General features: G+C 48.8%; 7 protein-coding genes and 1 non-coding gene across 8 annotated transcripts; 3 read left to right on the top strand and 5 right to left on the bottom strand.

Annotated features, from left to right (window-relative positions):
- Positions 1 to 20: 20 nt before the first annotated feature.
- Positions 21 to 4597, bottom strand: GGI43DRAFT_411294 (putative serine esterase-domain-containing protein). Its single transcript, XM_083206697.1, has one exon. The coding sequence runs from the start codon at positions 3954 to 3956 to the stop codon at positions 645 to 647; it is 3312 nt and encodes a 1103-aa protein (XP_083058414.1). The 5' UTR covers positions 3957 to 4597; the 3' UTR covers positions 21 to 644.
- Positions 220 to 320, top strand: GGI43DRAFT_t161. Its single transcript has one exon. It is a non-coding gene; the product is annotated as a tRNA-Ala (tRNA).
- Positions 4598 to 6590: 1993 nt separating the features above from the next.
- Positions 6591 to 9585, top strand: GGI43DRAFT_121478 (lipoxygenase). The gene is made up of 2 exons (XM_083199046.1): positions 6591 to 7259; positions 7310 to 9585. Exons 1-2 carry the CDS (start codon positions 6778 to 6780, stop codon positions 9231 to 9233), a joined length of 2406 nt encoding a protein of 801 aa, XP_083058413.1. The 5' UTR covers positions 6591 to 6777; the 3' UTR covers positions 9234 to 9585.
- Position 9586: 1 nt separating this feature from the next.
- Positions 9587 to 11932, top strand: GGI43DRAFT_411289 (HET domain-containing protein). Its single transcript, XM_083206696.1, has 2 exons — positions 9587 to 10161; positions 10226 to 11932. The coding sequence occupies exons 1-2, from the start codon at positions 9717 to 9719 to the stop codon at positions 11896 to 11898; spliced, it is 2118 nt and encodes a 705-aa protein (XP_083058412.1). The 5' UTR covers positions 9587 to 9716; the 3' UTR covers positions 11899 to 11932.
- Positions 11933 to 12325: 393 nt separating this feature from the next.
- GGI43DRAFT_424354 (E3 ubiquitin-protein ligase) lies at positions 12326 to 15358 on the bottom strand (the record flags this gene model as incomplete). Its single annotated transcript, XM_083208358.1, has 4 exons — positions 12326 to 13508; positions 13581 to 14093; positions 14151 to 14411; positions 14469 to 15358. 4 exons carry the CDS (start codon positions 15356 to 15358, stop codon positions 12326 to 12328), a joined length of 2847 nt encoding a protein of 948 aa, XP_083058411.1.
- Positions 15359 to 18125: 2767 nt separating this feature from the next.
- On the bottom strand, positions 18126 to 19797 carry GGI43DRAFT_121507 (Lactonase, 7-bladed beta-propeller-domain-containing protein). Its single transcript, XM_083199047.1, has 3 exons — positions 19183 to 19797; positions 18644 to 19106; positions 18126 to 18544 (listed from the first exon to the last, which is right to left on the bottom strand). Exons 1-3 carry the CDS (start codon positions 19575 to 19577, stop codon positions 18191 to 18193), a joined length of 1212 nt encoding a protein of 403 aa, XP_083058410.1. The 5' UTR covers positions 19578 to 19797; the 3' UTR covers positions 18126 to 18190.
- Positions 19798 to 21174: 1377 nt separating this feature from the next.
- On the bottom strand, positions 21175 to 24260 carry GGI43DRAFT_386021 (phosphatidylethanolamine N-methyltransferase; the record flags this gene model as incomplete). The annotated part of the gene is made up of 3 exons (XM_083203734.1): positions 21175 to 21246; positions 21316 to 23981; positions 24062 to 24260. The coding sequence occupies 3 exons, from the start codon at positions 24258 to 24260 to the stop codon at positions 21175 to 21177; spliced, it is 2937 nt and encodes a 978-aa protein (XP_083058409.1).
- A 1103-nt stretch (positions 24261 to 25363) lies between these two features.
- GGI43DRAFT_411277 (translation initiation factor eIF3 core subunit g) lies at positions 25364 to 27150 on the bottom strand. Its single transcript, XM_083206695.1, has 3 exons — positions 26911 to 27150; positions 26207 to 26837; positions 25364 to 26135 (listed from the first exon to the last, which is right to left on the bottom strand). The coding sequence occupies exons 1-3, from the start codon at positions 26943 to 26945 to the stop codon at positions 25911 to 25913; spliced, it is 891 nt and encodes a 296-aa protein (XP_083058408.1). The 5' UTR covers positions 26946 to 27150; the 3' UTR covers positions 25364 to 25910.
- Positions 27151 to 27594: the final 444 nt, after the last annotated feature.

Genomic DNA, 27594 nt, shown 5'->3' with positions numbered 1-27594 from the left:
AACATACAATCAATTCAAATCAGTACTGTATCTGATTATTCAATTACATATAAAAAAGAATATGTACGCCGCTGTATAGCTACTGTCCAGCGCCTCTCCCCGTTCATGCTATAAGTGCTACCCTATTCAACTTGCTACAGCCAAAAAAATTGAAGGAGTGTAACGAAGCTTGTGCTGCTTTCATCTATCTAATTAGCACCGCAGCCTTCAACATTGAATGGGCGGATGGTTTAGTGGTATAATTTTCCCTTAGCATAATGCAACTTTCGAGTAGCATAACCGCATGGGAAAGGTCCGGGGTTCGATTCCCCGTTCGTCCATAAGTGTTATTTTTTGCTTTTTCCGGTAAATTCCAAATTCAACTTCATTCGAGGCATGCTTTGAAATGTTTCTTTTTCTCTCTTCTGCCTTTAGATACTCACTCACTCGTCTGCAGAAAACGATGATTTCTGGAATTTTGGATTGAAAGGTTTTCATTTAGATCATTCCTGCGCCAATGATTTCCATCCCCACAAACCAACTACCTAATCTATTCGGTGTAATACAAGGAGGGTATATATGCACATGTAATACAAATGTGTCGCTGCTTGCTTTGCTCTCATCTCCCTCTCCCTCTGTGTGTGTGTGTCGTTTTCATCAATTCTTCACTTGGCAATCCTTTCTATCACAGGACTCTTGCTTCTTCCCCTAGTCGAACCCTTTCCAACTATCTTCTCCGTCCAGTTCCATGATGAAGGACTTAACCTTCCGCCCTGTGCTTCCTTTGGTTTGTCTAGCTTCTTATCGCCATTCGTGTCGTTGATATAGTCAAGCTCGCTCTCGTTCTCACTGCTAGCCCAGTCGCGCTCGCTCCACGACATCGAATCCGCCCGGTCGCCATGGTGGTTATGACCCAGTAACGAAGAGCGCTCTGTGTCCTGCGTCTTCGGTAGGTCGGGTACTTCATCAAGTGCTTCTCGTGCCTCGCTTGCATTCACCGGCTCCGGAGCAATCCCACGGGCCTGTCGCATGGACACGGTCTTAGTCTCGCCGCCGTCTGCCCCAGGAGGTTGATTAATGTCCAGTGCTCGTTCGCCCATATACTCATCTTCAGTGCGCAGCCGCGCGACGGCAGAATCACTAAAGTGGGCGTCGACCAAGTGCTTGACAACCGGCCAGCCGTATGCATTTGCAAACATGCGGCGGACGAATATATTGTTATGGGCATCCGGTTCCAATTTAACAAGCACCTTTCGCCAAGACAAGTCTCGGTGGTACCCGCGAGAAATCTTTTCCTCAACACGCATATTTGAGCCATCAACAACCTCATTAGGTTGCTTTTCGGGGCCTGTGTTTGCAGTATCGTCGTAATCCTTTGCAGACGCCATCGAATCTTCATGGTTTATCCCACCATGTGGTGTTGAAGCACCGCTACCGCCTGGTGACAGCGGCCCAAACAGTGACGACGATGAAGACTTGATTTTCATCTTACTTAGCGCTGAAGTTCGCTTCTTCAAAGGTGGCGGAGGAATATCTGTAGGGTGATAGACTCGATCATGGAAAATGGTCCGCGGTCGCTTTGATGGGTCAATGAGCCACTCCATATCAGGAATTTTGGGATTCAATACGTCGCCCGCAGATTCGAAGAAGGTGGTCCTAGGTGGCGCCCTTAAACCTTCGGCGTCATCCTCCAACTCGTTACCTGATGTTGCTTTGCCTATCCGCCTGCTCACATCTGATGAAGCGGAACTGCCAGGAGTACTGGAGGCATCACCGCTGGCTTTCAATGTTTGACTCCTACGCAGGATCTTCTTCTGTTTCTCAGAAGTAGGGTGCTCTTTCGGGGGATCGTTGCTTCTAAAGAGGTTGAAGAATCCAGTGAGCGGAGTGTGAGGAATATTCTCCCCTGGGCTTTCGAGTGGCTCATCTGCAAATATGGCCGGGACAGAACGGAGACTGGCCCGGTCATCTTCGGCGAGAGCATCATTGGATGGCTGTGGCACTTGATGGCTGTTGTTTTCGTTGTTGCTGCCGCTGCCATTTGCATTCGGAGTTGTAGCTCCTGATTCTTCGTCATCATCATCTGGAGGCATCTGTAGTTTCTGCCGCGAGGATCCCATATTGGCTCCTGTCAGCTCTGCCCACCCAAAGCCCACCACTGTTTCCACGAGGCCAGCATCTCGTCTTGCTTTACCAACTCGTCCGAGACCTTGCCAATCCAAGAATAGTAGACAGCTTGTGCGTAGCGGAACAATACCGTCATTGACCACGTTGGAGTAGACTGTTCTATTTCGAAACTTCTTAAGAGCGTTATGAGCAGGCCCTGAAGGCAAGATTCGCAGCAGGGGCTTGGATTCGGGTTGAGATTCTCCGTAGACCTTCTTGTGGGCAGATTCGCCCAAATTGCTCACAATAGCACCCCAGCCGCTACGTGCAATCGTCGGTGCTCTCCATGTTAGACCCAAGTCCTGTCCCGTCCTGCCCACGAGACCAAAATCCAGAGCAAACTTGACGTAGAGCGGGTTCTCGTTGCTTAAGCCCAGAAAGGGCGTGGCCAGTGCAATGAAATTAATAGGTTTGATAATATCGAAAAACTGCGGCGAGTGTTTTTGTATGTATGCAATAGCGTAGGTTTGAACTAGCCCGCCCAGTGAATGTGCGATAAAGCTGATGCTTGTGACTTTGTAAGGCCTTCGATACTTGCTGACATCGCCGGCCTCGTCTGTGTCCCCTGCCTTCGCTATGGTGCTGTTCTTATGAGCCTGTATCAGGTCGTGCGCTTTCTGTTCGCCCAATCCGTGTGTAAATCCTTCCATGGCACCCTTTCCTATGGGCAGGAAAGGTTGATCCGGGTATGTCATAGAGAGAACGTATCTGGCCAGTCTTTTTCCAAGATATTTGATACCCTTCTCTGTCTTGGTAGCATTCCCCGAGTATCCTCGCACAATGACTTCTTCGTCTTCGTCTTCCTCGTCGTCTTCACTTCCTGTTGATGAAGATCCATCTTGGGCTTTTTTGTCGGAGGCGGTCTCATCCTCTGCTCGTTTCTTCGCTCGCCTAGCTATTGCATCAATTTTGGCTTGCTTTGCAGCGGCATCGATGCTCTCCTTCATAAATAACATGTCGGCACCAAGATTGCTATGTAAACCGTGCGTTAAAATGACGAGGTGAATCTTCTTTGGCTTTCTTGGAGACGATTCCCCTTCCTTTTTGGTTTCTGGATCGCCAGTTTTCACCATGCTTTCCACGGGCTTATCGGCGGCAGGTCGGTCTTCCACCCTCTTATCGCCTGCGTCATCCCATCCCGGTAGCCGTGGTGTGTTCCATAGCGTTGCCGTATCCTCCACTTTGACCTGTATAGCTTTTGAGAAGACACCTCGAGGTTGCGCCGGGTGATGCCCGTCCTTGGCCCCAATGCTCTGTTGATGGTCCGTCAACTTTCCAGGCTGTGGAACTTGGGCTTGGCCACCAACAACAGGAACAGAAGAGCCGAGGCTCAATGATTTTTGTTCCCTTGCCACCAGTAGCTCGTACCCAACTGCTGCTGATGTGGAGAAGATGACCTGTGACGAGATCTCAATCACCCAGCTCGCGCTTTCGAAATCGTGCTCTGGACCGTTGCCAAACGTCGTGCCGTTGCCTCCAGTGCCGGCTAACTGCCGTACATCTTCTGGCACAACCAGCTGGCACTCCCAGGAGCCTCCAGCCTTGAGCATGGGCTCGAATTCAGGGACGCCATAGCGGCGGGGGCTGGGAAACTTTTCGTTTGGATTGAACTTGGCGGGGTATGTCGCCACGCTCAGCGTGTATGGGCCGTGGACGAAGGCCGCTCGCAGGGCGATGCTGGAGGTGTTGCGTATTCGTACATAGAGCTTCTCTGGCGAAGGGAGGATGCGATCTTGCGAGGGAGTGTAGGTGACGGTGTAGCGGACAACTTCGCCGATTTTGACGCTGCCAGTCTGGTGGAGGAGCAGCATCTTTGCCCGCCACTCTGGTCCTGCTTATTCCGCCCTGTGTCTGTCTGTGTGGTCGAATGGCTCGCTCGGTCGTTGGTCTTGGTCGAAAGATGGACTGCTTAGCTGTAACGACAGCAACAGCGCAGCTCCAATCTTTTCTCTCTCTTCCGAAATTCGGCTAGAAAGGGGTTAAAGGATAGGAGACGCAAGATCTCGTACGCGTGACGATAGCAAAAATAGTGGTCGTATTAGAGATTAGACGCATTAAAACGCCAGCATTATTCTGTACCCCGGCTCCCGAAGCGAAGCAATATAACGGTGCAGGGATCGACGAAGCCAACGCTCATATCAAGGTTAATTTTTAACAGCGTGCCTGGATAAGGACACAACAAAGGCAAAAGATGGGATTGGCATGCAGGCGGGAAGTCGAAGCCATAAGATGCAAGAGTGGCGTTCCTTAGGAAAGGGGATCGAGCTGGGGACAGGAAATGGCGGCGATCTGGACAGAAGCAAAAGCCCGTCACTGCTTGGAGCTGCCTGTGCGGAATTGTCGGGGGACCCGCCCCGTTGGAGAAGTTTAGTGGATGCCCGGTGCTGGGTCTTCTGGAATATGACGCTGTGGGCGCTGGGTCGCTGCTGTTTGTTTCGATCCAGGCGTGCCGTCATCGAAACAGTGCCAGGATTTTAGCGTGTTGGGAGCGCCACATGCACTGCTGCGACGCCTCACAAAGGCATGCGGCACGAGCTCTTTTATTTTTCTTGTGGCGTCACGCGACCTGGCTTTATCTCATTGTTTTCTGTTAGCATGTGATACAGCATGTCCCTGGATTCGCATCAACATCGGAAACACTGGTAACAAGAAGGCGACATATTTCCGTAAATTGCTTGAGCGCCTGTTTCAGTCAATCTTTTATGTCTTTTTCTTTAGTTTTTTTTTATATCAGAATTCACTCCATCGCACATTTTTGTTGCTCATGAATTCCCTGGTCGACTTGTACTTCCATGTTGCTCTGCTTTCAATTATTTGTATACCTATATATGTATCACTGAAGCTCATTTTTTCGATCGTTATTTTCGCTGAATAGGAAGCATCAATTTTTATTTTAAATACCCTTTTTTATAGTAAGATTTAGAACAGCGCCTACAGTCAAACTGATATTTTTAGCTCAGTACTGAAAAAATTCAGACTCTGACACATTATATCAACTGTGCAGGCCTTTTTATTACCAATAGGGGAGACAAAAGCAATGATAGACTACATGTAATTTACTAGAAATGTATAGATTAAGTTGCACCAATTTTATCGTGTATAGTAACACGAGAACAGCGGTTATACCTGTCTTGTTGCTCTTTCTTCTATATGTCTGGCATTTGCAGGCGTTCTCTAAACTGAACGATTGGGAAACTCAGCAAATTTATGTTTGAGTACATGAACAAAATGGATAGTGATATATAATCAGTCCTGAATAAGCAGTGATGGCTCTAAATATTTCCTTGGAACGATGAGAGAGAGAGAAGAGAAGCCGGCCAATTTTATGAGTAAATGCCTTTTTTCGTTGTTATAAGAGCTGCCTGTGCATGTCTTGTGAGAGCTATTGGTGAGAACTGAAAGGAGACTACATGGGTTAGGAGGGGCCTGAGAAAGAATGCCAAAGCGATGAAGGGCATAGCTCTCTCCCCTTCACTTTCACAAATCAGAATATTGCAAGTAGCGTGCGGGGTTGGAGCAATGGAAGCCAAGAACATTTGAACCTTGCTGCAGAGTCTTCGGTCTCGGAGAAGTCTAAAGTTCAGGTGTAGAGCTGAAGCTGCCGTAAGGTAGTATACTGCATGTGTTCATTGAGTATTGGGCACAGTTGAGGCTTCTCCACCTATGGTTGCAGCATGCATCACACATGCATTTGCTATGACCCAATCCTTATGGCTGTCACATGAAGCCTATAGGCATTGGCTGGCGACAGTGATTGAAGTTTTGAATAGACGCAGCAGCTAAAGAAGTGAAATTCTTAAGTATATTCCTAGTTGCATTGGGATATAAATGAGCTTGCCATACTGCTAGAAATTTAAATTATATACGTGTACTATATAATAATGCCTAATTCCTCTCCAGGATATGGTATAAAAACATATCACAGTGGGCCCGCTTTTGTGAGGGGAACTAACCCAAAAGTTATGAGCTGAACATCTGCAGCTAGATAGAGCAATGGGCTTACAAGTGGTGAGCTGAACATCTGCTGGCAGATGGAGCATTTAACTCACAAGTTGTGAGCTGAGTGACTGCAGGTAGATGGAGCAGCGGTTGTGCAGAGAAGGGTCTGGCTGTACTGATTCGATGCTTCATGTCTCCATCTGGCTTACGAATGTGATATCGTCTGTGGAATACAATGGCCGACGACCTCAGATCACGGCCGTACATCCCGAACGTACATGTATTCATTGAAAATACTACGTGAACAGACGGTATCATTTGCGGCACAAGAATCCCTCAAAAGTGGATTTGCATGGCTTCATTCATCCCGCATCTGGGGCGGGCACCAACCAGAGCGAGTTTGAAATAAGACGGAAATGATGACTTGACGTCAATTGGTTACAGTTGACCACCGGGGCTGAGATTGAGTGCATTGTATGATATAGACATGTGCTAATTGGGAGGTCTTCTACAAGCGCCAAGGTGTTGTATGAACATACAGCAACCCCATATGTGAGGCGTGAGGTTTTTGGAAACGAGCCAGCTCTATAAAATGGCCATGCCGACGCTTCATGTTCTTTCCCCTTTCCTATTCTTCAAGCCCTGGGCGACCTCATTCAGTTCCTCATAAATTCTCCAGTTCCTCATCTCAAGATGGCCACCGCTTCTGCCAATATCCCAGTTGCGGATCTCATCCTTCAACAGCCATCAGTAGTTGATTGGCAGCGAGATACTGATGATGCTCTAAGAAACGATCTCAAGGCCAGCGATCTTGATCCTGGTGTTTTGGATCTTCAGCTTCTCAAGTTGACCAAGTACCCTAAGGAATCCCGCCAGTCACCGGCACCAGAAACACCTGATAACTCTGGACATCACCGAGCCCCCGGTGGCGGCAGCTTCCACCAGGCCCCTGCACCTCCCAAGGGCTTTCTGGGAACCCCTTCCAGAGGCAGAGCGTACCATATCGAGCCTCCAAAGAACACTCCTGGCTCGCATCGTTCTGGACAATTCCATTCTACTCCCGGGCTAAAAGGAGATGGAGACGAAGACGATAGTGAAGGTGCGAAGAGTGACGATGCTTCAATGGAGCAGGTCCTGGCTCTTGTGACGCAGCTTTATGGTCGAATTGAGAAAAGGTGAGGCTCATATAAAATCTCTGTTCTGTACAAGACTAACCTATGTCTAGTTACAACACCTATCTGGACGTTCTTGAGGTTGAACCAACTTGGCCTCGGTTGCTTAACCTTGAAGATACCTCGACAATGTTTGAATGGGCTACACTAGTGCCAGATGGGAACGGCGGCTTCCTTGAGTACCCTCCTCATCTCAAGGTTATTCCAAGTAAAGATGATGTCGGTCTGTTCGAAATCTTTGATAAGCTCGGTTTGATAGAGACACAATGGATCATTAGCCCCTTCATTCCCGATTCTTGGTGGGGAGGCACTGTCGAAAAGGTTGCCGAGTGGGTGATTAAAAAAATCAGAGAAAAGACGGGAGATGTTACAGCCTGGGCTGATCAGGATCCAAACTTCAAGGCCCTTGAGTCCTACAATCAGTCAAACCGCAAGGCAGCGACAGATGTTTCGAATGGTACAAACCTTGGTCTTCTTGGTGACTGGTATAGTGACCGTCGCTTTGCTGAACAGTCTTTTACCGGTACCAACCCAACAACGCTTGTGAATATCTCAAAGACCCCCGGAAATCTGTTGCAAGAGTTTATCGATACTGCCGAGCGCAAAGGATATAAGAAGTGGCATGAAAGATTGAGCAAGGCTCAGTCCAACCCTGAATCCCTCTTTGTCCAGGACCATCGCCATTTCCGTGAGGCTTTTGGCGCGGCACCAGACGAGGAATTGAAACATCAAGAGCCTAATTCTGAACTCAACTGGGCTTGTGCTGCCGTGACGCTCTTTGAGCTTCATGAGGACGGAAGACTTCACCCTGTCGCCATCGTAATTGACTATAAGATCAGCATGGAGAACTCGGTTACCATATTTAACAATAGACTGGAACCCCGTGAGCCTGTTGGAACTGGCGCTGCTATCCCTGAGGAGGAGAGCGATTGGCCATGGCGATACGCAAAGAGCTGCGCTCAGGTCTCGGACTGGATGCGCCATGAAGTGGGTGTCCATCTCACTCGCTCCCATTTCATCGAGGAAGCCATGATCGTAGCAACGCGCCGCACGATTCCCATGGACGCCATCATCCACACCATTCTGTCGCCTCATTGGTATAAGACGCTGTCTCTCAACGCAGCCGCAAGAACCACTCTCGTTCCACAGGTCATCAAGGACTTAGTTGGCATTAGCCCCGAGTACCTTCAAAAATATGTGATTTACGAATTCGAAAACTTCGACTTCTCCAAGCACTACGTGCCTAATGATCTCAAAGAACGAGGTTTCCCCAACACTGCTGAAGGTCTGGCTGCTCCAAAGTACAAGAACTACGCCTATGCGAAGAACATGGTTTCCATGTGGGCGGTGATTCGGAAATACGTGTCGGCCATGCTTCTGACTACATACAAGGAGGATACCGCTGATGCGGAGATTGCCAAGGATACGCACATTCAAAACTGGGTCAACGAGATTCGAACCAACGGTAGGATCAAGTCTTTCCCTGATATCAAGACCCTGGATGCCCTCACCGATGCCCTCACCATGTGCATCCACATTGCGGCGCCGTTCCACACAGCTGTAAACTATCTACAGAACTTCTACCAGGCTTTTGTGCCAGCCAAGCCCCCCGCTGTCTGCCAAAAGTTGCCAGAGTCTTTAGAAGAACTGCAGACGTACACTGAGCCAGAACTCATCAAGTCGCTCCCCATTGGCCGCGAGCGACAATGGCTTCTGGCCGTGCAGGTACCTTGGCTGCTCAGCTTCAAGGTCGCAGACGAGCGCAGCTTGCTCAAGTTTGCTGATTCACAATCGCGAAACTATGGCCACATCTGGAGAACGAAGGATAGGGCAATTCGTAAGATTAGCGGCCAATTACATGACGACCTTAAGGATTTGGGAACGGAATTCGTCCTCACGAGTCAAGGGATGGACCTGGGAAGCGTTCCCTACATGGTCATGGATCCAAACAACACGGCTGTTTCTATTCTTATTTAAGCACAACATACAGCAAGCTGCATGTATTCAAAAAAAAAAAAATATAGCGATAATTGAAAAACTACATTTACAAATGTGATACGCCACATGTACTGAAGAATTAGAGACCTCTCCGAGTTCCTATAGAGCTGCGTCTGTAAGCTACTTGTTCTTACACAGTAGGTCAAAATAATGTGTTTGCCCTTTATAATACAGAAGCAATGAGAACCACTATATGAGACGATAAATATCGTTATCAGGAGAACCAGAAAGCCTTGCAAGGCAGCAGCGTGATGGAAGCGGGGTCATGCGTTATGTATAGGAGGCAGCCAACGTATAGTCAATAACAAGGATGAGGGGTAACATTGGATATATCTTCAGACACTTGGATAAATAAATTTCGAGGACATTGTATGATTTTTCGATATCTCATATCTTTATCATCTGAAAAATCTGTGCGATATCTACCACGTGTCTGCCACTCGAGCTTCCTAAACGGCGTCTATGTTTGTTATACCCGTTGAAGACCTATGTGCAAAATGTCGCGGATTACCGTGGGATTTGCCCCCAAATCATGACGAATCATGGCTTCCAGTCAATCATTACCAGTCCTTACGTGAACTTCGAAACTCTGCGGATAATGGATGTCGTACATGCCAGATATGCTGGTTATATATCATCGATGAAATCAATGCAGAGATGGACGATGAGATTGAACTAAAGTTTACGTGGAAAAATACCGAGTACACTGCCCGCGTAATGATTGAAGATTTGTCACAGAGTTGGACACGCGGGGGGGATTTGAAGTTGGCGGAAAATATATGCATGAAAGAATCCCAAATCGCAATTGGTAACCAAATAAGGGGATATAAAAGGAAATTCGCGACGTGGATTCCTGTGTATTTGAGGGACGATCCATTTACAATCGACTTACCAGATCTCGTTCATTGTATGTCGAATAAAAGCTTTATAGGTTCTCAAGAGTTAGAACTAAGCCTAACTAACAATCTCAGTGCGGAGACATAGGGATTTTCTGGGGGGCGGTTTGGAGTACAGTTTACGAAATATCATCAAGCCGTGGGTGGATGACTGCATCAAAAATCACCGTGGATGTCGACAGGTGCAACAGTTCGGGTTTGGAAACCGTGCACCGACTCGGTTGATAGATGTTGGTACAGCATGCGAAGACACTATTAAGCTTGTTTATACAGGTGAATCCGCAATGCTACAGTATCTAATTTTGAGTTACTGCTGGGGAGAATCGAATGATAAATCGAAGACAACACAAGCTAACATAGAGCAAAGGAAGAAATCAATTCGGATATCAGAACTCCCTAAAACTATCCGCGACGCCATTACTATAACAAGACTTATGGGAGTGCAATATCTCTGGGCCGATGCTATATGTATTATTCAGGAGGATAAAGAGAACAACGACGGTTTTCTTGATGACTGGAAGAAGGAAGCTGCTAAGATGGGAAGCTATTATTCCAACGCTCTGTGCTGTATATCAAATCTGGGCGCTGCAGATAGTTCGGAGGGCTTTCTGCGAGAAAAACAAACTGGGCTTGGGCAAGAGGGTCAACGAAGAAGGTTTCAACTATATGACGAAAGGGAAATAGAATATTTCTGGCATAAGGGTCGAAGACTTGCTATCCACTTGCCAGCACCCGTACAGTATTGGCATATGGAATGTCAAAGTTCCCCCTTATTGCGCCGAGCTTGGGCCCTTCAAGAATGGATCCTTTCCTGTCGAACTCTACATTGGACCAATGCTGGGATATTCATGGAGTGTAGCGGGGGAATATGTCAAGCCAAAGACCCTTTCCAGAAGCCAGTGGCAGACTGGAATCATACTCTGGATAACGACATAGGCAACATCCTGAGAGAATCTGCTGAGCTTCATGTAGGTGATCTGTGGACTAAGCTGGTAACCTTCTATTCTACGATGAATCTGACCAATCCTACGGACCGCCTTATTGCAATCGATGGAATCACCCGTCTTATTTGCGCGAAATACAATACTGGATACTTTGCCGGTGTTCTCAGCTCTCATATTGCCCAAACGCTGCTTTGGAAACGAAGCGGGCTGACAGATCCAGGAAACCCAGCTACCAGTTTCCCCAGCTGGTCATGGTCTTCCACCATGAATGTTGAATTTCCGGAGCTCGGTAGACGCACATGCTACATTAAATGTACCGATGACAAATGTTTTCTCCCAACCTACGAGGCAATGAACTATGCCGACCGTTCTACAAGACGATTTCCATTACAAGGCCCTGTATTACCACTTTCCCTTGCTTCCTGGCCGAATCTAAAACTTAGTTTATTTGATGACATTTATAACGGCCCTATTTGGAAGAATAAACCAATCATTCTTGCCATGGATTCTATGGATACATCCAACAAGTTGAAAGAATACACCAAAGACAGAAAGAGAGTGGAATTGTTAGGACAATGGAAACTCCTAGTTTGTGTAAGAAGCTTTGTTAACGATGAATCACGCATTTATGACGATTTTGATCATAAATATAATAGTTCATATTATGGGCTAGTTATAGAAGAACTAAAAGACGCCGGAAAGAGTGCATACCAACGGATAGGATTTTTCGAAGTATGTATCCAAGAAACTGAAGAGTCAGATTACAATATAGAGAGGTGGATGGCCGATATCAATCTTTTTTAGATTAGCCAAACAATAAATACATGTTGAATTGCGACCTAAGTTAGTAGATAATTTAAAGTAAAAACAATAGCATGTAGCTAGAAGTGCCTTTATATATATAGACTGAAATTATCACAAAACTCCATCTGTAGAAGAAGAGGTGAAAACACATTATATAGAATTCAATATCTGGGCTAGTTCGCTACCTTTTGAGCATTTTCTTTATCTATGTTCGCAAGAGGCTTTCCCTAATGGTCATATTATGTCACCAGTCACTTTCTCTACCGCCTACACGTCAACAGAAAGCAAACCATCTGAAAGTTATCAGATCAGAAGCAATGATTTTTGATAAAAAAATTCGTACATCATAAGTTTAAGCTTTATATAAGAGCTACAGTGAGCAGTCAATTTCATTCCTACATCCAAGGCCTTGACTCGGCAGCACAAATCACTCTACGTCAGGAAAGCCCGGCACAACAAAGTTTCTCCATTCGGACACCCGGTGGGCCCCCCGTCCATAGCCATTTAATCCTGCCAGAGTTGATGACTTGGGTCTCTCACGCTCTTCACCACTACGCCGTGATCTGCGGCGGGAAGAGGGGAGCTCAGGCTCAGCACCATCCATGCCTCCATAGTAGTACGGATCATGTACAGATTTTGGTGCTGTTGTATACGCATTGTCGTAATACGCATCCCCTCCAAAAGGGTTCGGCCTCATCATTCCTAGAGGGGGCATCGCTGGCATTGGGGCATAAGCTGGTGGTGGTATTGCGCCTCTGCCCATCGCACCCATTGCACCCATCGCCATGCCTATTCCCATATCTGTAGCAGCATCTCTCTGATGTATAACATGAGGCCGCATAACTGGGGCTGGGGGAGATGGCCCTGTCGATCGGCGTCCCGAGCGATTCTCTGACAGCCTATCTGCCAAGCGCTGCTCCATAGAGCCATTGTGCTGCGGACCCCTTTGACGATTGACCTCGGAAACATAGCCAGCGTAAGGCTGGGGTGGCTGGGCCATTGGGGCAGTAGTAGATAGGGCTGGCATACTCGTTCGTCGATAATCCTCGGCCGGATGATACTTGCCGCTACTGAATCCATAGTCCATTTCATCCTCCTCTACATCTGGCGTCATAGGAGCAGAGATGGGAGCAAAAGGATTCTCGCGCTCGCGCTCACGTTCACGCTCGCGATCCCGTTCGCGATCTCGGTCGCGTTTTCGATTTCGTTCTCGGTCCCGGTTTCGGTCTCGACGGCGCTCGCGACCATGACCATGGTCTTCTTCACGCTCATCATAATGCTCACGATCATATTCGTCTGAGTGCTGCATCCTCCTTGCCATTTCTCCGTCGCGCTGCTCTTGGAACCGGCGAAGAAGCATCTCCTCTTCATAGTTTTGGGGTCTTGATCGTACGGGCATCGAGGTTGTGGGTCTCGAATATGTTCGCAAATCTTCCATAGAACTCGGTCTGTTGCTTCGAAGGATCTTTCGTAGATCTTCCGTAGGGATATTCAAATCATCTAATGCGTTATTTTGCCATGGATTGCTTCCATTTTCGTAGTTGAACCATGGGCAGCTACAGCCCTTCCATTTGGTGCCGCATAGCATGCAGAATTCGGCTCCGCATCGACTTGATTATCAACAGTTAGTAACCAAGAAGATCTTTTGTCAGATAATTAGCAATGCTCTCTATTGAACTTACCAGGTCATATGGTTGCATCCTTCTTTGAGTTCTACCATGGATTTGCATTTATAGCATCTCTTCCAGCCCTCTTCCTTGGCTTGATCAAGGAATTTATTCGTCTCTTCGTCACGAGGGCACTCAGTAGAGTTGTGCCACTTCGAACTGCACTTTGGACAAACTTTGGTATTGCAGCGACCACATCGAGCGACCCTTCTACCATCTTCGCCAAGGTAAAAGTTGGTGGGTTTAATCCATTCACCGCATCGCTTTGATGGGCAGTAGACTCGGTTGCCTGTCGAATACTCGGCAAACTTGCGATTCCACGCTCTCTTGAAAGCATCATCAAACAGCTTATCAACATGCTTGAGTGGGATGTGAGCCTTTGTGCAGCAACGCGGAGGCATGTGCTGCGGATCACGAATCGACATTTCAAAATTGCGTTTCATGCACGCATTACACATTCGATGACCGCATTTGAGATCTGCCCCTTTTGATGGTGAAGTATCTTCCATACAAATAATGCATGCAATGCTTGAAACCAGTCAGCTTCTATTATGCAGAACCGTGAGATATCCATTGGATTCTTACCCTTTTCGCTTATCCGACTTGTTTTGTTTTTCAAGCTGGAAAAACTTGTCTGGTGATGATGGCCTAGAAAGGGTGTTGCCGAAAACGTTGCCCAAGATGCGGGCGGGCCCCGACGTCGAGCCATTAAGACTTCGAGCTGATCGCATGGTAAACGATCTTCGAGGAAGAGGGTCCCGATCTTCGTATGCCGACCCTGCCGACCTGTACCCTACGCCATCTCGTCCTGTAGATGTAGCACGTCTGGCCAATTTGTTATTGGAGCTAAAACTGTCAATTCGGCCCGTGATAGGTGCATGGATGGGTTTAAAAGGAACATACCTCTTTCTTGACGCCGCAGGTGGGCGTGAGCCTTCTGGGCGCGAGCCTTCAATCGCATGTGTCAATTGATAACGCTGGGCCTTGTGGCGTGACTCGCTCCTCTCACGCACTCGAGAGGACTCTCGCGTATGCGAAGAGGCTACTTCACTCGCCGATAGCGGGGAATCAGAGTCTTGCTCGTTATCGGAATAATACCGCCGCGGTGTGAACCTTTTTCGGAAGCGATCTCTCTCATTTGAGGAATCAAGATAATCGTCATGACTGGGCAAACGACTAGGCAAACGCTGTCTGCTATGACGAGACGATGCGTCAGGCAATACTTCCTCCACTTCCAGGCCATCATCTTCATCGCCACCGTAGGATGAGACGCTGGGTGACCTATGTGTTGAGGCTTCAGAGTACGCTCCAGGCATGAGTCGGCGTCGAGGATAATTTGGAGATGAGTTCCTCCTCGTACGGCGCGGAGGTCGTTGCTCGTTAGCAGACTCATCTTCTCCATCGTAAGAGTCCATCAGCGTGCCGCTTGGTCGACGGTAAGCTTCCGAAGCGACTCTAGATAGACCCGGCTGCCATGGTGCGGCGTTAGAGCGGCCACCTGCAGCAACAGCGGCAGCAACGGCGGCAGCAGAAGTCGCAGGTGGGGGAACGGGCGCAGAAGTATCTACAGCCTTTGAGCTGCTGTGTTCTCGCCTGCGAGTCGTCAATTGTGGTTGTGACGGTGCCTGTGTCGGATCCAGTCGTCTCTGTATTTGTACCGAACCACGCGGGTGAGGTGGAGGAGCTGCATCGTCAGGCCTCTGGCTCCATTCACTTGGCTCGCCTGGTCTGAGCTTGCGCCGTCCAGACTTGACGGTAGCAGCACCAGTATCTTGGCCTGAATTCAGCCTCATATTGTGTCGAGGGTTAAGAAATGGAGAGAATAGCCACGGCGACCTGTAATTCGACGTCTGATCGTTCCGTGAGGCTTCCTCTGTTGTCTCACTGCTTCTTCGTACTAATCACAACGAGCGGTAGAGTTGGGATTCGATTTGATTGCCGCGCGCTCACAGCGGCGGGGAAACGTAAAAAAAATAAAAATAAAATAACCAAGCGTGGGCCAAGGCACGCACGTATACTCGCGCAGACAGAGCAATAAAAAGGGCGCCCGATCTGAATGGATCCTCTCTTTTGGCCTCTTTCGGAGCGCAGAAATCAAGGGGTGGAAGACGAGAGGGGGATTAGAGAAAGAAAAGATGGTGTAGTCGGTTTATGCAGGAGCGATCGCAAGCCTCGTGGGCCAGTCAGGAACGTCCACGCTGCACCAACTATAGCATCCCACAAGACTATGATTGGAGTTGAGGGGTCACAGCGTGCATGACCAGCTTTGTCAGAACGCCGTTGGACAAGACACCGAAGAAGCGCACAGAGAAGCGAAGCGATAGACGGTGAGATGAGGATGTAAATATTGGATAGACCACCAATAAAGAGAAAAACCTGGAAGGAAGAGAAAAAGAAAAGGCGCAGCAAGGGAGACGCTGCCTTGTGTAGTTGTAAGAAGGCTGGGTTTGTAGGGCTTTTGAGCGTGTTTCACTGGCTCGTCTTCGCCCTCACAGCTGATACAGTGCAAGGGATTCTTGTGGCTTTTGGCCTGGAGGATGCGCCTAGTAAAGAGGAGCCAGGCCTTGGAGATAAGCCGGCGCTCCAGAGGCTTTACCGACGTGGCAGTTGAAGCGTCAATTCTTGTCGGCCTTGGAACCGGAGACACGGGGCCTGCGTCTGCGAAACGCCCACCAAACAGAGTATGCAGCAGACAGAGCTAAGGCCGGCGCTTGCTGCGCAAGAGGGAAAAAAAGAGGGGAGACAAGAAAAAAATACAGCGGGATAGAGGCAGATCAGATGAATTGAGAAAAGACTATGGCGTCGGCCAGCGCGCTGAACATGGACTGAATGAGCTTGAGGAAACACGAAAACTGTGCGGGAGATTGAAGAAATGGACAAGGTCGAAATGCTCTTGAAGAGATCAAATGGCGGTGGTTGGCATCCGTGATTATCGCAAAAGCTGAGGAACAGACATCACGTGTGGGGTTGGAGGGGAAGGTGCTGCCTGCCTTCCATTCCGTGCTTGCCCATGACAGAGTGCGCAGCGGGAAGCAGGTGCTACTGGGTGCTACTAAAGGTGCAAGTGCTATTCCTATCACATATTATCCCGGTATATTGGGGTGTATTAGTAGCTGCTGCTACCTGAAGCGCTCGATTGCCTCATTCACTCATCCATTGCCATCTGGACTCGCACAACAGCATCAACACCACCAGAGTCGCATGCAGACAATGCGATAAAGCGCACACATCACCTTGCATGAACAAATGGGATGCATGAACACATGCTGGTGGTAGCTATCACCACTGGTAGTGCTGCTGCTTGCTAAGGGCACCTACAATGGCATATTATGGAGCACTGCTTCTATATCACCTCTCCTCTGCATTGCTCTCTTCTCTTGCCTCGAATCATCCACCCGCCAGATGACTCGTGACCTCTCTCTTAGCCCCATCCATCAAGTGCTGGCAACATGACCTGACTCTCGCAACCCCTTGTCCGCACCAAAAACTTGGTCCCTCAGGCTGCTTCTGACTCCTCCCTCCAATGCATCGCCTCCTCATGGGACACACCACTCGAGGTCCTCACGTGGAGACCAGAGCCGTCGAATCACTCGGCGTCAAGCATCGAGCTAGTTGTGTGCGGCTCGGCCCCCTTGCGGCGTCGCCTTGCCGGCCCGCTGCCTCCACCGGGCGCCTCCAAAAAAAGTCTGTACCTACTTTTTTGCTTCTGCGGCCTGATGTTGGGCTCGGTTCCGAAGCCACGGTACGGGGATTTTAGGTAGGGGCCATGCCTCTGGAAATCGGAAATGTTAATATGTAGTGGCTCTTGTTTTGGGCATAATCGACGTATTTTCTCCTCGCAGAGTAAATGAGGATTCACCCCAGCTACCGTGTATAAGAGGTGGGTGGCATTGGAGGTATCGCATTACCAGATACGGTAAAAAGCCTCCCAGGCGCCACCAGACATTCTTCTCAGCCCAAAGTACAAAGCAAATTCTAAGCCTCTTACGGCATACTTGTGGTGCCCTTGACCTATTTATCCAGATAAAACCACTATACTATGGATTACGACCACAACCTCGACAGTTACATTGGCAGCAATAAAATATTTCATTGGTGGGTTAGGCCGGATTACACACCCTCTTTAGCCGCCAGAGAAACCTCGTCTTATATATGACGCCCTACACTATGTGCCTGGATTTGTGCTCCTTGATACAAGATTATATGTGTGAAAGGTAGTTGCACGACAGGTGTAGATGCGCCTGTGCATCCCCAAGCGGCACGATTTCGCATACTCATTGGCATCATGGTCACCTTTTTAGCGAGACTCGAACACACGTTAAGAGGGATCGATGAAAGACATTCGACTTTAAATGCGGATGTTCGGATCGATGCCGGTATAGCCGATTGCGATGTTGCGATGCAGTACAGACAAAAACACTTTCAAATATGCTCTCATAGAGTAAGGTATTGTGAGCACAGCATCATCAATTATCGTGGCAAAGGCAGTATATAAGATAAATTGTATTTTCTCGTCGATTACGTATATACAAATTGAATCGTGATGCTTATACCATACTATATACAATCCCATCACATCATATCACATCACATCATACAACAATCAAGCAAAATAAAAAAATCGCTTATGGCTTAATGTTGGCCTGGTCAAACACCGCAGAGGTAATCTGTCCAGCGATATCAGCATAGGCCACAAAGCCACCCAGAAGACCAGTCGCGGGGTCGCGGTCAACAAAGACGACTCGGCCATCGTCCTGCAGACCGACGGCGAGCAGGTTGCCCTCCTTGTTGATGGAGAACTGGCGCGGGAACTGGCCACCGGCGGGGACGACCTGGAGGAGCTCGAGCTCGCCGCTCTCGCAGTCGATCTTGAAGTTGATGAGCGGGTCAGAGGGGATGGTCTGGGAAGGGTCGTCGAAGTTAGGGATGGTGGAGCTGTTCTCGGCACGGGAAGAGACAATGAGGTAGTTCGTGTCGGGCTACAAGAAAAAAAAAGCGTTAGCTTCGGATATCCCTCTATATAACATATATGCTAGAAGTAGAAGCGGTAAAGTCAGATTTGGCGGGTTTCAACTTACAGAGAGGACAACTTCAGACACGGCGTAACTGCTGGGCTCAGCAGGGCCAGGGCCGTGTGAAGGAATGCTGAAGAACTCCGTCAATTGGATCTTGCCTTTGGGGTAAGTGACCTCATAGCCAATGATGGTGTTGCCCAGCTCAGTGACGAGGTAGGCAAAAGTCTTGCTGCCCTTGATGACAAACTCAAGGTGACGAGGACCAGAGCCAGGCTTGACGCTGACGGGAGTGATGCTCGTCAGTTTCAAGCTGTTGGGGTCGAAGGAGTAAAGGTGAATGAGATCCATGCCCAGATCGGGGACGAGCAGGAACTTGCCCGTGGGGTCAAGAACCGCCTCGTGAGGGTGAGGCGCGTCCTGGCGATCGGGGTCGGTTGGAGGACCGGTCAGCGTGAAGTTGATGGTCTCGAGCAGCTTGAGGTTCTTGGGATCGGAAACATCCCATGTGGTGAAGGCAGAGCCACCGCTGTTTCGAAAGGATTGCCTGTTAGCGAATTCTTTTTTCTCATTTACACAACCAATTGATAGATGCGTGTACTTACTAGTGAGCCACGGCCAGACCATGGCGGTTGTTGCCAAACACTACACCGCTCACAGGGCCACCGGGCGTGCTGGACTGGCCGAGCGGCTGCAGAGTGCCATCAGAAGCAGTCTTGAAAGTCGTCAGCGTACCATCAGCCGTGTTCAAGCCCTCGTTGATGCAGTACAGAATGGCATCATCGTAGTCCAGAGTCAGCCACGAAGGGTTATCAGAGCAGCCCTGGGACACCGAGACGGGGCTCAGCTTCTGGATGCCGGTGTTCTGGCCATGAGTGTAATTGAGGGTTGTGACGGTCTGAGAGTAAGAAGAAACATAGACAAGGCCGGCAGAGGCAAGGTTGCCGGCGCAGAGCAAGGTTGAGACCAGGCTCTTTTGGAGATTATGACGACGAGGCATTGTATTAAGGGCTCAATTGAGAGGATTTAAAAAAAATTAATTAGGGAGAATAGACAATCAAGTCTAATTTATAATGAAGAAAGGGAGAGAAGGAAAAAAAAGAAAGGCTGAGACACGGTCACAGCCTTATATATAAGATCGGCATTAAGCTTCCCCCCGCAAATCTCCCACGCGATCAGCTTACAATGCAGATCCCGTTCTGCAACGGCGAAATACAACGATGGACTGAACAGCGCCAATGGAAAGAATTGCTCTCATAGGAAACGAAACGGCACGGGAAAAAGAGACTGCTCCACAGCCTTTGACGTATTCATCAAGGGGCTGATGACGAATAAGCATCAATCGTTACAGTGACATCGCCTGCCAAACTGGGAAGGAGGGAGTATCAGCCTCTGCTTTGAACGAGGCCGCTGACAAGGTGGGGGGAAACTATTTGGGGGTTATAAGTCTTTTTGCTTTTTTGTTCGAATATTTTGCCTGTTATCTTGCTTTGTCTTGCTTAAACAAGCATTAGTATTAGTGTGTATCCGTTTGTTTTTCAAGGACTTGGTGTTCCATGTTACGTGACACAATTGAGGTGTGCCAGCTCTGTTCAATCGGTGGGCTGGTCTAGCGTCGATATCATCAAAAATAGTATATGGAAGCCAAATTCTTATAGCTACCTACCTATGTGTTAGAATATGGATAGTTCCACCCATTGTCTTAGGTGGTTACATCATAAGGATCTATTAGTAAATTATGCGTCTTATATTCAACTTTGGCATTTTCAAAAGGGAAACTAAACAGAAAATTAATCTTTAAAAAATACATATAAACACAAACACGATAAAGAAGCTCCCACTCATCCGTCACCGCCGGTCCCGCCATCAGCTATTCGGCCCTGTAACCTCAGCTCCATGCACCCCTAGCGCTAATCAGATACGCCGTCTAATCCGGGGATCTCGTATAAGCCGTGCCCGTGTCAGTTGATTCGAGTTGCTCGCTGAGACTGCATTTTGTCCTTGCGATAAATTATTTGCTACAAAGATAGCTCAGTGCAATATTAGCTTTTGTCAATACTCTACCACAACTACTAACTGACGTTCAAGGTGTAAAACTGCATTGTAATCTTCACATTCCTGCCTATACTCTCACTACTTGCTGGCTTCTAGCTGCAGATCGTCACCAAAGACAGCTCATCCATCCACTGACCCCCACCAAGCTATCTCCTGGACTCTGCATCTCGGCGGGAGGTATCCGAATAGCCGTCCTGTCATGCAAGGCACAATTCTGTGGGGGAGCAGTACCTAGTAACTATTTCGTATGGGAAGAGATATCTTATCAACGGGTGTCCAGTAGTATTCCCCCCCAATCTTCACCAGCTGTCACTGTCAAGAACACGGTCAATGGCTTGGCAGCTTGCATCACTGGCATACCCCAGCCATGTATTCGTTCACGCTTGAAGTGCTCCATGAAATTGAATCTTTATATTTATGCTTTGTCTACCATCTTTTTCTCATATCCTGACGCCTCCCATTGGTATCATAATTCTTATCCCTTTCATCACTCATTCTCTATATCCTTTCTAACCAAATACTCCATACATCCACGATGTTCATTAAATTTTCTCGGGAGCTTCTTGGTTGGCTGGTGTTGTTGCGCCCTTTGAGTGTGACATGCTATAGGGTGCCTATAAAAAGTATTTGTTAGACTCATCTGGCTATAGAAGAAATGGTAATGAATGCGTGAAGTGACTTACCAATACTTCCTTGGCGTTACAAATTCTCCATGCCAGCTTCCTCACGTTCCGGTCCGCTAGAACGACGGCCGGAGCAAATTCTACACCAAACATTTCTCGGATAGCGTAGACGATTCTCTTGGCATATTTACCGTCTCGCTCTACGTGACTGCCAAAACTCTCATCCACAGTGTTTGGCGCAATATCATCATCGCGGTCCAAGCAGTTTTGAATGACTGGTAGAAGAGATGACTCGATAGCCTTGGCGTACATGGCCTTGGTACCACCGTCAACTTCGATATCTTCTTCGGCAAACTTGCTAATTCGAATTTCAAAGGGCTCTGAGATGCTCATGACTGTGTGGCGTCCATCATGGTGGTATCTAAACTCAAAGACACCCTGCGTCCACCATAGTTTATCGCCTTGGAACACAACTTCGCCTTCCATCATATCAGGATCGGAGGGGTCGTTTTTAGCCACGACGTGCTCTTTGACAAGGATACTGTTATGTGCCATCGAAGCATCGTAGGCGCCGGTGCATGTGGGGGTCCATCTGCCCAAAGATGAAACCTCGGTCGTCTCTCGTAGGCGATTGTCTGTTACCATGTAGAGGCCAATCCAGTCTTCTTTGCTGTGGTTTGCGGGGGCTCGCCACTTGACTCGCAGAGGGGCACCATATTCATAAGTCTTAGTCTTGACTGGCTTGGGGAACCGCCCTGAAAAGCTCTCTTTGCCGGTAGCGCGCTCGTCAACGGTCGACTGAAGAGGCTGCGTTCCCTCAATGGCAAGGGAATAATGTTTTGGGTTCAAGCCTGCCAAGTCAGGAGCGATTCGGGTGATTGTGAGGCGAGCAGGTGCTACGTTAAAGAGAGCAGACGTATCCCGGACGATAGTCTTGACACCAGAAGTAAACTTGGGGCGGGCGCTGTCCAAAAACTCTTCGACGAAATGCGAAGTATCATCAAGGACCTTGTCGACACTTTGCTGCCATACTTTGACTGGGGGTGGCAATGATCGCTTGATGAATTTCGTAAGGCCTGCCTCTTCTCGCATGCTTCTTCCATAAATCTTCTGCATATGAGGTCGCTCGACAAGCGCAATGACCATAACATTCAGAATCTGCGTGACGAGGGCAATGATGAAGATGGCTCGGCTCCATGTGATGAGAGCAGCACCCCAGATGCCAGCAGTGCCAAACACTCTCTCGGGGTTATTCAGGAACCGATAAATGGACGTATAGGTGAGCTTAGCCTCGTGATCAAAGAAGAAGTCACCGCAGAACCAACCAAACTCGCCCAGCGAATCGTAAACGCTGAAAGCTGTCCACAGCTGCAAAGCAATCAATCCAGCTCCAAGAACGTGCTTGAAAAGGGCCAAACCATAGCCCCAATCCTCAGGCGGGTTGTACATCTTCCAGCAAGCGGCAACGAAGGCGGTGTTGCACATGATCATGCTGATGTGGTACATGGCTTTCCACTGACGCCAGGCTTCGCCGGCACTCTCACCATACTTCAGGAAATGACGGGTCCACATCTTGGATTTAGATTGGCGATCCAACACGAAGCCCAGACCGGCATGATACCATAACCGCCATCCTATCGCATGAGCGAAGAAGAAGGCCTTCCACATAGTAGTACTGGGAGTCGTGAAAGTGAGGATTGCCATGTATATCGGCAGAATGACGACAACGCAGTCGGGCACCCGGAATAGATCCATATTGTTTAGACCAACCAGATTGTGCACGGGCGCCGGCATATCCTTCTGAGATATAGAAGCAGATCGCATGAAATCATTGTCCGCAGGGAGATCAAACGTCACGGTAGCATTAGTATCGACCGGGCTCCTATTCGTATTCTTTTCTCTTGGAGCAGGAGGGTTGTAGATCTTGTCAATGTGGGGATTTTCCACAGTTACGAGAAACGCAAACTGGGCGAGGTGGGCGAGGATGGAGATGAAGAGAACCTCATAGCTGGCGGCCATCATCGAGATACCGTAGTAGCCGGCGTAACCGATTGAGTACATGGGGTGGGGGGCCATCTCAAAGACACCGTCGAATGTGAGATCTTGGTCGATGAGATAGAAGAAATCTCCCCAGTACCAGGCAAAGTCTTTGACAACACGATGGGCATCAAGCTTAACCCAGAGGTTAAATCCGACAAGCGTAATACCAAGAAGCCATCGCGAGCCACCAATGAGCACGTTCTCACCCTTTGGAGTGTGGCCACAAACAATGGCAAACAGACAATAAGACACGAAATCACACATCAAGATGAGGTCAACGACTCTTCGGAAGACGAGCCAAGTGTTGTACTCGACGGGAGCTTTCTCGAACTCATAGTCTTCGGGGATCTTGGCTTCAAGCTCTCGCTTAAGCAGATTGTACAACCATGGGCGGGGATTATTGCCGGTGCTGGGATGTTCGAACAGCTTCCATCGCTGAGCCCAGGTGATGAGGCGCCGGTGGTGAGATTGTATGTGTAGCAGGATGCCGATTCCAACATTGTAGCAGGCTCTCCAAAATAGGAAAAGAGCTGCAAATACGGGGCGCTTGTAGCCAGTCGGAAGGAAGTAAGCCGCCAGAATATGCAATGCTAGGATAACCAATACGACAGCATCTGAAAGGTTCTTGGGCTGTCGCGGGTCAAGGAGCTGTGAAACCATGTCATGCGTGGTTGGCACAACGAATACTATTCCAATTAAAAGGCACTGATCAGCTCCATGTCGGGCTGTGATGGTCAGAACGGGCTAATGCTGTTGCATCACTCACCTGTGCCATCTGGCGTACGACCAAATGTCTTCTTTGGTTTGTTAATGCCACCATCTTGGACAGCCTGATCAGCCGCCAGCGGCTCGATTGGCGTCGTGGAGCCGGGGCTAACACCTTCACTCTTGTTCAGCAAAGCGTCTTGGACTTGCCGGTGCCGCAGCTCAGCACCTCCGGCTGAGATGTCGGCGGCCGTGCTCATTGTGGACGATGTTGAAGATCGTCCGAGTGGGCCCAATTGACAAAGAGGTTGAAAGACAAAGAAGCGAAACAAGTACGAAAGAACAGAGGAGCGAGCAGAGCTGCGAGCTTGCAGACTATTTAACTGAGCCTTTCTGCACACAGCCGGGACGTCCAATCACGGGCGGCAGGACAGTTTGTTGAGGAACGGCTGCAGGGCCCTTTCTGGCTCTTTTGATTGCAGGGCGGAGCCACCTATCCGCAGTCTAGAAGCGAGCTGATCTTCGGGCTAATATCGAGCGCGAAAGGTGTTCACTTGGAGGCCCTCTTAATATGTCACACGTCCGCAGAAGTCTCTTGGATCGTCAGCGATTAATTGATACGACACGCGGTTGACGCCTGTCGATATGAAGCCAGCAAGACGGCGTTGTTGAAGGCCGTTTTCGTTTACTGTGAGTGTTGAGAGAAGGAAACTGGCGGAAGACGCGAGAAAGCTAATAATACCAGATGTCTTGTGACTTGTGACCACCTCTGGGAAGGGGCGCCGTAGATACCGAACACATGCCAGCCAGTGGCCAATGGCCAGTGTGGGGAGACAGCCTTAGCACTAAAGAGCGCTGGCAGGTCGATGTCAATAGCGGGGAGCCCACTAGAGCTGTTGGTAGCAAACCCCCTAATGCAAACGTTACTATCGCTTAGAGGAGGCACATGGTAATACGAAGTACGAGTTCACAAAGTTACTTGGCCATTCGACCTGTTTAAAGACAGCTGTATATTTATACATGGGAATTTACTGCAGCGGAGCAATTGAAGCTTAAAATTAGAATCCGGTACCTGTATACCAATCGCATTGCCTGGTCGCGTGAGGAATGTGGCCAACAATGTGATTTTGTGGTATGAGTGCTCCGTAGTAGAGTCTAGCCCACTATGACGAATGCTGCTAAGAAAAAAATTAGAACGACGAAACGACAGACATGTGAAAGTCATCACCCTGGCCTGCGGTGCGAAAAATCGATTGGCTCGAGGACCCCCACATCTGCCCAACAGATGGAGGCCCCACTACTCCGTACTCCAGAGGGCTTTGTTCACACAAGCGAGATGCTATAATCCCGGATTCCACCAAGGCGGAGAGCGATGGGTGCTGGATTGGACGTATATGTAAGCTACCAGTATGTATAATTGCTATTTTCTTATCTGCTAGAAGAGCCTTGTATTTAAATTGGGGAACCTTATCTGCTAGGAGCTGCCTTTCGGTTGAATACCCCTTGGTTGTTCCATAGTTGTTCCATATAATTCCGATATTAGAGGACTAATCAGAGAGACCAATACAACTGGCTAGGATTAGTTACAATTCATTCGTTCAAATAATAGCCCGTAACCAGTAAACTCGTTACTTGTTCTTACAGTAGTCCGTATATTGTATATACAAATCTGTAGGTATTAAACTAGAATCACTTGGCTACTTCCGATATCTGAGGCTTGCATACACAACGGCCTACAACATAATTCAAATCAAACCAGTTATAGACCCGCACTCATAGACAATTTCAGTAGCCATGCAAAAAGAAGACACAATTTCAGCTATTCAGCAAAATAGTCATAGCAAATGCATTACCATATCTCCCTAACCGTCCCGCAACAAGAGAAAACAAGGCCCTTTGCAATTTTTTCCTTACTGAGCCTTCTTGGCAAACTCCACCCTGAGAATGAGATGCTTGAAACCAAACCCGTCCATCTTGTTGCATGCCGTGACAGCATCGCTGTGGTCCGCAAAGCTGATGAAAGCAAAGCCCTTGGCCATGCCGGTTTCCCGGTCCTTGGCAAGGAAGACTCTGGTGACACGACCGAAGCGCTCGAACATATCGCGAAGTTCTGACTCTTCCGCCATCTCGGAGACCTGTTTAAGAAAATACATGTCAGCAAAATTACACATGCTTGAATATAAAATTGCAAAAGTGGTAAACGTACGTTGGTGACACGCAGTGTCGCAAAGTCGTCTCTCTCGCCGAATTTTGATCCACCCATGCGCTCTCCAGCTCCGCCGCCTTGGCGCAGAGCAGGGGGAACGTATGAACCCTTCTTTCCAGCACCGGCAGCACCAGCAGCAGCTGCCACATCGTCCGCGGGAGGTGCATCGGCGCCGCTCGTCTCGCCAACAGGCGCCATCGTGTCCTTGTAGGGACATCTGGCTGTAAAGTGACCACCGTTGCAAATACGACACTTGACCTGCTTGTCCTTGAGCTGGGCCTTCATAGCCTGGGCGTTCTGGTCGGTGCTCTCCTCCTTGGCATCCTTGCGCCAGGAGACGCTGGGTCGGAAGATGATGTTCTCGCCGACGGAGGTGGTATCGGGGGCAGGGCCCGGGGGATCTTTGGCGCTGAGGCCGAACTTGGGCCACGTTTTCCGGTGTGCGACACGGGGGTTGACTGTCTCGGTTTGGGTGATGTAGCGGATGCGGCGAGTCGTCTTTACTTTCTGGCCCTGGTCATTGTATCGGTAGGTGATGATGGTCTTAGTACCGTCTTTGTTAGAGATGGTCTGAGGAGGGGGGAGTTCGGAGGAGGTCTCCTCGATGTCGTCGTCGTCGGCCCAGTCATGCCTATTTTTTCGCAAGGTGGTGGGGTTAGCGAGGCTCCGCGAGGTTGAAGTTGGCAGCAATGGTGGCCACTCACTTGGCCTTGGGCGGCGCTGCGGTTGCGGAAGCCATGTTGACTGCCTGCTATGAATCAATTATATCGTTGATTCAAAAATTTCAGCCTTGCTGTGTAGTCGACGAGTGCCGCGTCGGCTGTAGCAACTGTACAAGGGGCTGATTTTGAGCGTGGGGTTTCTTCGTCGAAACAATCCAGCGAATTTCTCAACTTTTGGTGCGGTTTGCATTTTCTGGTGGCGAAGCCACATGTGGCTGTGAGCATCCATCACGTGATTGCTATCTTATCTTCAAGAGCTTCCGGGTAGGTCACAAGCTCCTTTATATCGGGCACTAACGGTCCCAAATGTGGCGCTACCTCGAGCCTATTGGGGGCAAAAACAATGGGTATTTGGCAGAGCAAGACTAACAAAGAGCTCTCCGTCGTCGCCGAACGCCCCATGGTAAGTCGTAATCAAATGTGGCGCCCATATGACTTGCGTTGCGTAATGCTCGACAAGCCGCAATGAAAGAGAGCATTAAGTTTTGCCGTGAAGCCGAGGCGGCCAGTACCATAAGGTTTTGGTCATGCGATGGCCGCGATGCCCGGCTTGTTTTATAACACCGCCCGTTCTCTCTCTCTTGTCTTCTCTTGGCCATTATTTTGAACTATTCCTACTAGCTCATTTGTTTTGACTTCCTTCAGTTGTTTTTTGGTGATACGTGA

This window comes from Trichoderma evansii (assembly GCF_050947405.1).
Source record: "Trichoderma evansii strain SZMC 28006 chromosome Unknown GGI43scaffold_17, whole genome shotgun sequence".
In the NCBI taxonomy this organism is placed as follows: Eukaryota; Fungi; Ascomycota; class Sordariomycetes; order Hypocreales; family Hypocreaceae; genus Trichoderma; species Trichoderma evansii.
The sequence above is the reverse complement of the archived record's forward strand: the minus strand, read 5'-3'. Positions and strand labels throughout refer to the sequence as shown.